Here is a 10,802-nt window from a genome sequence, read left to right on the forward strand (position 1 = left end):
GGAGTGCCTTGGCCAAACTGACCAACTGGAGTTGCTTTCTTTCTCAAGGAGAATTTCCAAAATAAATTAAAATTTGGATAGTTTTACTCCCAAATGACATTTCAAGCACTTAGTCTACTCCCCCACATACAACCATATAAATGTTCTCATAGCATAATTTTCTACGCACAGAATACAGTACATCGTTAACTTAAAAATTGTTTAATACCTATAAAAGTGTATGACTTAATACTGAAGCAGGTATCATCAATATGGCCCCCCTTCAAAAATAGCAATTGAGTAGGGAATGGAGAAGGTAGCAATTGAGCAGTGAATGGAAAGATCAAGTCTTTTGCATGACCTCAAATCTTTTTCCACCTCTGTCAACTAAAATCAAGGTTAATCATTCACTAGCAACTCCTTGAAGACTCAACTTTTTTATATGTTTTTCAATACAGAATAAATGATAATTCAATAAAAAAAAAAAATGATTTTCATTACAAAAAATAATTGCATTTTTATTTTGTAAAACATTGTTAAAGGTATATGTTTTTTTATATATTAATAGAATTAATACGGTTATTTTTAATATTTTTATATAATGTATATACTGAATTAAAGCTTGTGTAATTCAGAGTTGAAATAGAATTAGTTGATAAGATATGAAAAGCTAAATAAAACAAATAATATTAAAATTATTTACGGATTAACAAGTTAAGTGAAATTATTTGTAAAGTTACAAATTATGCGTAGCTACGTTAATATTATATTGTAAATAGTTAACACATCTAATTATGTGTATTGATATATTACACAAAATTTGCATATTATCATTCTCATATTAAATAATTTAATGTTAAACAAATCATTAATTCTTCATATTATCAATTTCTTACCCCACTAATTTTTATTAAAAATAAGTGGGTTACTTTAACCTTAGATCCGCCCATGCAGGTTAGCTAAAAGCTCGGCATTAGAAGGATAAAACCTTACGCCGGGAATGAATTGAAAACAGAACGAATGCACTCGACCCTCGTTTTTAGAATTGTCTTCAAAATCTCCTCATAACTCATATCCATTGCAAATCTTGAAATTAGAGTTTAACGAATCTTGAAATAAGGATTTAGCGGATTGTAGAGAAGTGATGAGAAAAGAGGGTTTTAAGTTTGAGGAGAGAGAAATGAACAATTTGAAGGTTACAAAGAAAAACGAAAGGACTGTTAAATTTCTTCCATTGATGATCGAAGCAGATAAAAATGGTGGAAAAGGGAGTACAGAGAAAAAATGTCGGAAAAGGAAGGAGGGAGCAAATGCGGTAAAAATTCAAATTTTAAGACGTTATAAGTAAATGACAAAAAATTTGAGTTTTGACGTGTTTGTTTAAGAGATAAAAAAAAAAAAAAAAAAAAAAAGAAAAAGAAAAAAGTCAATATTGTAGTTAAAAAAAAAAATTAAAAAAAAATCAATATTTGATATGGAGTACCATTTTTCCAAATGTTAATACTCTATACTCCGTATGTCTATAAAAATTATGATGTGAAATGTGCAAAAGGTAAAAAATAAATTGATGATAGTATGCAACAATTTCTAGCGAGCAATAAGGAATTCGGAGAGGTATTTGGTTGTTTTGGAGGGAGAGAAAGTGTTTATAACTTCATAGAATGAAAATTCTCAACACTTAACTATGGAGATTAAAAAAAAAAAAGTGGGAAATGATTTTTGGTTCTCTTCTTAGTGATTAATGTGACCAAGTAGTAGTCTTTGTCACGATTTGTAGTGGGAAGAATTAGAAAAAAAATCTAAGATAGGTAATTAGGAATTATGGCTGAAGACGGGAGTCTTCAATCAATGAGACTACAACTTTCGGAGAAAAAAATGAAGTAGGAGATTTGGAGATGCATAAAAGATGTAGAGAGTTTGCAAATTGGAATGATGGAAACTTCAACAATCAATACATTTCTTTTGTTACCATCCCACAAAATTGTATTTTCGATACATGATTACAATGGAAACTTAACTTTATTCTCTCTTTGGAATAGTCCTGAATAGGCAAGGGATTAGGGAATTCAAAGTCAATCATTTCCTTTTTTTATATATTCTTTTTCGCATTCCATTCAATTTACCTTTGTCGAATCAAATTCCTGCAACTATAGATCCAGTAGTGGTTTTTTTTTTTTTTTTTTTTTTTGAACACAGATCCAGTAGAGTTTGTCCCAATTTATGTGGTTGATAAACAAAAACAGAGTGTACAAATCAAGGGGCAAATTTACTCTTTAGATGAAAAAATCTACTAATATTTGTATTAGCGTTTTTTTTTTTAATCGCTGGAATTAGCAATGTTACTAATAACGCAAGTGCGCTACACAATGTCATTTTATCACAGTTTACGAGTATGTCAAACCAAATGAGACTGTAATAGAAAGTGTTACGATCATTACAAAACGACATCGTAACGAGAATGGATTGTAAAAACACCAATGAATGCTGATTGTTGATACGGAGCATTATTTAGATCTGACGGTTGGTATAATGCGCATCGTTAATCATCTTCCTCCATTGTACTGTTATGTTTACAATTTTTTTCCTCTTTCGAGCTTTTTACTAAGGCTGCACCTTTCTCCCTCCACCATAAAAGCGGATTCCGAGCTCTCCATTAAACTGGCTTCTTAGCTTTCTCTCCTCCATTAATACTGCTTCTGAGGTAAGATGTTTTCATATTTATAATCATCGAATATTAATTTCACGATCTAGGGTTTTAATTTCACACTATCGTGAATTTAAGTGTCCAATTTAGGGTTCTTCTAAGGTGAATTTTTGAACAATTGATTATAAATTACTGAATTTATGAAAGCTTATATGCCGAATTTGCTGCTAGAATTTTTCTTTTTGCAATTTACGTTGATAATCTTAAGCGGAAATGATTTCATGTGATTTTTCAACCCTAATTTGATAATTAAGTCAAATTTGGTTGCTAATGTGTTTCATTTTTAGACTAATCGATCCGAAAATAGCTTTTCAAGCTCGAACTGAGTCTATTCCTATTTGGGCTTGTTTCGAACCCTAAGATTGAACCCTTAATGCCCATTCCCTGGGCGGCCTTGGATCTATGATTTAGGGATTGGAGAAAGAGAACCACTTTATATTGGCTTAGATGAATTTTAATGCATTTCAATGATATGATATTCTGGCAAATGCTAATAGGGCATTGTTATAGTGCCAGTGTTAGGCATTCCTAGATCACTGTTAAGTATCGTTGATCATCGATTATAAGCCGGTTTTGTTTCGACATTGAGTTGTGTTCCATATGCTAATGGCTGAATTATCAGTGATGAAATGAAATGTCTGGTCTGTTTTAATTCTTCATTGGATTCAATTTGTTCCTCTATATAATCATGGCTGTGTGAATTGTGCAAATAATTCTTGCAGTTATTGCTCTGGGGAGAGCGGTGTTTGTTTGACCACCTGTTCTGTTGAAGTAGCTATGCTACCCAGTGAAGTGAAGGAAAGTCAACTTCGTGAGAGCAATAGCCAGAAAGTACACCCTCAACCAATGGAGGAGGCCATGAATCAAAATGTAGAAGCTATAGATGCTCTAATATCAAGAATCTTTAATAATATTTCCTCTTTGAAGACTGCTTATATCCAGCTTCAATCAGCTCATACTCCTTATGATCCTGATAAAATTCAAGTTGCTGATAAACAAGTCATTGCAGAGCTGAAGAATCTATCAGAGCTTAAGCATTTTTACAGGGAAAACAATCCCAAGCCTATGTGTGTATCTCCTCAAGATTCTCGGTTAGCTGCAGAGATCCAAGAGCAGCAAAGTTTATTGAAGACTTATGAGGTCATGGTGAAAAAGTTCCAGTCAGAAATTCAGAACAAAGATTCTGAGATAAATCAGTTGCAGCATCAGATAGAAGAGGCTACTCAAAAGCGAGAGAAACTCGAAAAGAATCTCAAGCTTAGGGGCTTGTCAACAAGGGACTCAGAAGCTTCTGGAGAGCAAAATGGATTTTTCCCTGTGGATTTAACTCCTGATCTGTTCATTTCAACTGTAGAATCTGTATACAAAGCTATCCATGACTTCTCAAAACCATTGATTAACATGATGAAGGCAGCTGGTTGGGACCTTGATGCTGCAGCTCAGTCTATTGAACCAAGTGTTGTTTATGCAAAGAGATCTCACAAGAAATATGCATTTGAATCCTGTATATGCCAAAGAATGTTCTTAGGATTTCAACAGGAAAGCTTCACAGAGAAACCTGAAGATCTTTCAGTAAACAGAGAGAGTTTCTTTCACCAGTACCTTGCTTTGAGAGAAATGGACCCTTTGGATGCTCTGGGTCAGAATCCTGATTCCATTTTTGGTAAATTCTGCAGGAGCAAGTATCTAATATTGGTACACCCCAAAATGGAGGCCTCCTTCTTTGGTAATTTGGATCAGCGTAACTATGTGATGGGGGGTGGACATCCTCGCACCCCTTTCTACCAGGCCTTCTTAAAACTTGCAAAATCAATCTGGCTCTTGCATAGACTCGCACATTCTTTTGATCCGAGTGTCAAGGTATTTCAAGTCAACAAGGGAACAGAGTTCTCTGAGGTTTACATGGAAAGTGTGGTAAAAAACCTGGTACTAGATGAAAGCGAGCAAAAACCAAAGGCAGGGTTGATGGTTATGCCCGGATTTTGGATTGGTGGCATAGTAATTCAAAGTAAAGTTTACTTAACAGGCATGAAAGTGGCTGAGTGAGTCTTCTCTTTGACGGTTTGATCACAATCCCATTGTGCTATTCAATATGTAATTTAATGTTGTCTATCTTACTGTATGTTTAAGTGTATCCTTGTAGTTGCTGGTTGCTCTGTTCGTAGTGCCTCTTTGTTAAGTGTGTTACTCCAATTTGTTGTTGTATGAATAGAGTATCCTGATGTGCTTATTGTTCGGAGGCCTCAAGCCCTCAAGGGCTAGTGGCATTGGTTCCCAATTGTTATGTTGAGTCTACATCTTCAAGCTTGTCCTACAGTGTAATGCTTATTGCGTAAGGCAATTTTGGTGCAGCATTTGCGCACCTGGTGGTCCTCGAATTATAGCATATGATGATCGGTGCATACCTTTTCTTAGTACTTTGTATATTGTTACCTTGTGACTTACGTTTGAATTATTTGATTTATTCTGTTTCTGCCAGGACATATTTGCCCCTCCTTGGCTCTTTGCTTTGCACCCAAAAAAAACCTTCCTATCATCTTATGATCCTGAATTCCTGATTTTGCAAAATTGGTTTCTTACTTTGGGCTGGTGTCTGACCACTGTGGAAAGACTCGGGTTTTTTTGGGTTTTTGTTTTTTGTTTTTGGTGGGTGAGGCTTCACTGGGTTGGAAGTCTTGGAACCCTTTAGGGTTTAATCCAGCATGGCTAAGTGGGCAAAGCTCTCAGATGTTGAGGGTCTGGGGGGGGATGGGGGGTGGGGTTGGTGTAGGAGTCCTCGGGGGGTTGGGGTAGGAGTCCTCTCTGTCAAAGAGTCCTTGGTGGGTTTTGATTCGACAACCATGATACAAATTTTTTCTTCAGACCAAACCTTGTTTGATATGCTGAGGCTCAGATTGATTATAAGAAATTGTATAGTGCATGTGAAGTGAAGAATTTGGGAATAAATATAAGAAAACCTTAGTGAAATTGTTGGACGCATGTATAATTCATATTCTAATTCTTGGATCTTTCTTTCCTTGCCTTCTACGGAGTAATTATGGAGTGTACTAGAACTATCATTTACTCAGTAGCAATTTAAGCTACTTGTACTATGATTAGCTAATAGTTACCGTTCGTCCTTAAACAATCATTCCTAATTTTAAACAACTGGTTAATCGGTATGTAATTCTTACATACCCTAGTGGCACATGACCGAAAGACTCCATTCTCTATGCTATGGTGGTTATCAAACTCCCTTGAGTAGGAAAAAAGAGAGGAATTACTTGAATTAACATTAAACGAGTGACACCTAAAACACCCTTAAATGAATTGTAAGTTGTATCAGATATTGGGACACCGACCCTTATAATATGGGGTACATTGAGTAATATTGATCTCATTGACTAGTCTCTCTTGTTCCCAGTAGCACGTGCATATACCAGTATCTGCTAGTGCAAGTTGAAGCACATGCTTGCATTGCTTACACCTGATGTTGCCTTCCTTCCATGCATCTGGTTAGTTGCTAGAAACTTCTTCAAATTAATTATTTGCCTTATGGCCACCAAGCTTTGGCATGGTCTAGTGGTGCAAGCTCCGCGCTTGAATCCCCGGGTGGGTTAGGTCTGTGCTAGCGTATGGGAGGAGTTTACCTTAGTTCGGTGATTTTGTGATTTTATACTATTTATTTCAAATTTCTGTTGATAAGGTTACGAGTCCATCCCGTTAAAAAGAGGTCGGGAAAAAATGAAGGGAAAGGAAATAGGGTAGTTGTTTGTTAGTAACATAGGAGTAACATAATAGCATGAAGTAATGCTTCTGTTGGCTAATAATTTTTCATTTTAATTTTCCTTTTTTTTTAATAATAAGTAGTTGACAGACAGATGGAAGTAGATGCAAGCTTGGTGGTTTATGTCGGAGTAATTATTCATGCTACTGGTCTTAAATTCTTAATATTACTCCACTAGCATTTTGGTAGTTTTATGAGATACAATGGATATACTTAACACCTTTGCTTGTATTTGAAGTGATTGTCACAAATATTTGAAGGTGATATATGTGAATTATTAAGAAGATTTTTTTTTTTCCTTAGATAAGACCCAAATTTAATTAAAATTCTTTTTACAAATTTTATTAAAATTCTTTTTAGATAAGACCCAAATTTTATTAAAATTCTTTTTAGATAAGACATGAAAAAAATTGTTTTTAGATAAGGCCCAAATTTTTATTTAAAGTTTGGCATCTACTAGACTACTATATCAATTCATAATTTTATATGGACACTTGCTTAATACTATGTATATAGTACATCCCTTTCATTCTCACTAGGAGGGTTTATAATGTTCTTTTTCTTACCTTTATTAAAAAATTAAGAACCAGAGTATACTCGTGTAAATACACAGGGATATTCATTTGAAAAACAAAATTCAATTTTTGTACTCGCATTTTAGTTTTGATAGAAAAATTGTTTCGTGATCCCATTTTTAGCGAAGACTTGGGCTAAACAAAATGTATGGGATTATTTTCTCTAATATTTTAGGAGTGTCTATATTATGAGAAATGTCCTTTTAGAGTGTCGTGGTTAAAAGTAAAAAAAAAAAAAAAAAAAAAACTATAAAAGGTTTAAATTGTAAACAACTTGTTGGAAAAATAAAAAAAAAATTGCACTCTTATTCTGCTATATGTTGTAATGTTGTATATAATAATTCTCCTAACTTTGAGCTGGATTTAAATCTTTTTTCATACAATAATTAAATTATTAGCATGTTTGTTACTATTGAGAAACCCTAGATTTAACATCTCAATTTCTTATGTATTATGTGCCCAACCATATTATTAACTTATTTTTCTTCCAAGGCATCTTGCTCACCAGATTTTATAGATGCGTATACCTTGACATTTTATATTAAATGAATTAAAAATTATATAGAATTAGAGAGATCTATTACAGATCTTTCTAGGTCTCCCTCTTAGTAACAAGGTTCATATAAATTATTAGTAAAAGATCCATCTCTTAAGTATCATATATAGTGCTTTGACCTTAAGCTAAGCTCAATTTGCACTTAATTATGCACATGGGATTACCTTCAACATTTGACCCTAAACTAAAGCTGGCATATAATTAAGACACTAATTTTCCCTTCTATATATACACCTTCTCACCCTTCTAATACCTCTCAAACACCACCTCCAAAATCCTTCTAAACATCTTCAATACTTCATAAGAAATATTTGTATAACCCATCAAGCTAATGGCAAGATACACCATTCCCTTCTTGCTGGTATCGATTTCTCTCCTCCTCCTCGCCAGCAATGTTATGAGTTGTCATCGGTGTTCTAGGGCTAGAGCCTTCACTATCATGTCATGTAGTGCCACTAGCTTCCCCAAAGTGTGTGAAGAATCTCTAGCAAAATTTGTTAACTCAACCAACCTTGGCCATCTGCAACTAGCTCAGATCGCATTAAGGGTTAGTATAACTGAGGCTAAATTTACAAGATCCTACTTGACCAAGTTGGCTAGTAGGCTTGAAATAGCCCATTTGGAAGAGGCCCAAGCCATAGGGGATTGCATAGACCAAATTAATGATAGTGTTGCCCAACTTAGATTATCATTAAAGGAGCTCCGAAAATGCACCAACAAAGTTGGTGTTGATGAATTTTTGTGGTATATGAGTAACGTCGAGACTTGGGCTAGTACAGCCCTTACCGATCAAATTAATTGTGCCGCGACTTTTGAAGACAACGTTCATGGGAAGATTGTAAGGAATAAGGTTAGGGCAAAGGTCGAAGGTGTTACTAAGGTTACAAGTAATGCTTTGGCTTTGGTTAATCGCTACGTTACAAGACATCGTTTTTCTCGTAGCACCCATCGTCCTTAATTAAGATGGATGTTTTTGTGATGATCATATTGTTTGCATGGCTAAATGTTCATTACTAATTTGTCTTATATATACTAAGTAATTATTATTTCATGGATTTTTAGCTGTATTTTTTTTCTGGATCTACGAATGCTTTGTTTGTTGTTTTTACTACAAAGTTAAGCGACCTATACAAAGTAAAATGTATAATAATGGAAAGATTGTAATTATTGGTAATATTAGCAAAGTTTTGTAATAATGATATTATATGAAAATCGTGTGCAAATTGCAGCAAAAGGTGGCACTTTATACTCTAGATAAAGTTTGAATGAAGAATGTAATTATGAATTATGATCAATAAGCATTTTCTGAGATCGCTAGATCGTGTAAACGTCTATGTTAGTTCATGCTTGAACATATCCCTCGAGCATCTTGATCATGTTTTTTTTTTTTTTTTTTACTTACAAAGTTCCAAAGCAATTTATTCCGTGATATTGATGAGTTGCATTAGATGAACTTCGAAGCGTAACTTATCTTACAAAAATAGTAATAATTAGTACTAAAACTATTGTTTGATGTATTATTCATACCATATAGCTTATAAAAAAGAATTATTCTTATCAATGTACAAAGTAATTTACAAATTATTGCGAAATATAATTGTACATGTACATAATAAATAAAGAGCGGCGAGTTGTATTATACAGCTTGATTATATGATACAAAGTCATGGTGTAAGACTAAAATAGTAAAAATTTGACCTATTAGTTATATGAAAACTTAAACATGTAACTCAAGTAAGTTGTACAAACATTTTTTTTTTTTTGGACAAAGGAGTTGTACAAACATACAGAATAAATAATGTTGAGTTAAAAGTAGATTTGAGTTTAATTAGTTGATAAATTAAACAAAGTCAACGATGATTACTCCTATGTTGAACTTAAGTTGCGCATGCGCAGCCACGTGATTACAATTGGCTTACTAAAAAAACTACTACTCGTATATATAATTCTTGCTTATTTTAATTACAATTGTCTTTGACTATCTAGCTTAATTTCCACCCATGTATTAAAGTGCAACAACATCTTGTGTTTACTCCACTAACTCACTAAGTAATTAACCTTAAAATGTGGCGACTCGAACTATTTGAGAACCTTAATAATTACTTGTATAGTTGTATTTATATGGGATGTAAAAGTTGATTATATTAATGCGAAAAAGGGTACATATTGTTAGATTCAACTTATAAGTGTCGTCCCTAAGGTGTAGTGCTTGTTTGGTTGACATCAAAATTCATGAATTTTGAGAAAAAAGAAGAAGGTGAAATTATTTGGTTGATAAATTATGAAAATTACACTTTATGTAAGGTTTTATTTCCCACAAATATGGAGGAAGTAATTTTCCTTGATCTTCCTATGTAAATGTGTAAGTGAAATTTTCTATACTCAGCCAAACAACTACCAATTGTGGTGGAGCCATGAATTTTAAATCGGGGGGACAAATGGACGACATTACTTAGTTTGACAAAAATGTTGGAACAAATATATACTTAATTAGTTGATGTTTTACAAATTTAAAAATTCAAAATACAGAGTACTTATTAAAAAAAAAAAAAACCAACATTTTATACCAATTCTTCTTCCATAAAAGTAATTGATTATGTGCTTAGAATTTTAGAACAATTTGAACATGAAATAATATAGCTAATTAAATGTAGTACTTGTCATAATTCCCTATTACAAACGTAATTTGGGGTATTGTTCATGCAAAACTACAATTACAATTATTCAAATAATTTGTGGAGTAATTGTAAGGAAAAAAATAGGAATTTTTTTTTATATTTTTTTTTAAAAAAAGTGAAATGGTTACTGTAAAAATTGAACTGTCTCTTGAATCAAGCTCATTTAACTAACCATTAAGGCAACAATTGATTGTTACAAGAATATTGCGGGTTTAAACTTCATATCTAGTCATTTGCACTTATTCAAAAATAAGACTCTAAAATGAACGTCAGGGGGTTTGATCTCGCGTTCTATGGCTCCACAAGTCATGCTTGCACTGCTGAACCATTTCATTTGCAACAAATTATAATGCACAAACTAACGTATTTAAATTGATTTTTTTTTAAAAAAAAAAAAGTGGGGGGAGAGCTGTCCCACCCTGGCTCCGCCGGTGTCAATTCCTAATTAAGAGTTGAAATTACAATAGAAAATATAGTATAGTAATAATACTTCTCATATCTGATCAAACAAGCAAATGATTTGAGATTGTTTTAGAGTTTTTAA

General features: G+C 33.3%; 2 protein-coding genes across 2 annotated transcripts; both read left to right on the plus strand.

Annotated features, from left to right (window-relative positions):
* Positions 1-2,478: 2,478 nt before the first annotated feature.
* Positions 2,479-5,100, plus strand: LOC110721451 (protein GRAVITROPIC IN THE LIGHT 1-like). Its single transcript, XM_021900599.1, has 2 exons — positions 2,479-2,680; positions 3,406-5,100. Exon 2 carries the CDS (start codon positions 3,461-3,463, stop codon positions 4,727-4,729), a length of 1,269 nt encoding a protein of 422 aa, XP_021756291.1. The 5' UTR covers positions 2,479-2,680; positions 3,406-3,460; the 3' UTR covers positions 4,730-5,100.
* A 2,603-nt stretch (positions 5,101-7,703) lies between these two features.
* Positions 7,704-8,953, plus strand: LOC110721330 (pectinesterase inhibitor 11-like). Its single transcript, XM_021900468.1, has one exon. It carries the CDS (start codon positions 7,912-7,914, stop codon positions 8,536-8,538), a length of 627 nt encoding a protein of 208 aa, XP_021756160.1. The 5' UTR covers positions 7,704-7,911; the 3' UTR covers positions 8,539-8,953.
* Positions 8,954-10,802: the final 1,849 nt, after the last annotated feature.

The sequence above is a fragment of the Chenopodium quinoa genome, unplaced genomic scaffold (genome assembly GCF_001683475.1).
Source record: "Chenopodium quinoa cultivar QQ74 unplaced genomic scaffold, ASM168347v1, whole genome shotgun sequence".
Classification (NCBI taxonomy): Eukaryota; Viridiplantae; Streptophyta; class Magnoliopsida; order Caryophyllales; family Amaranthaceae; genus Chenopodium; species Chenopodium quinoa.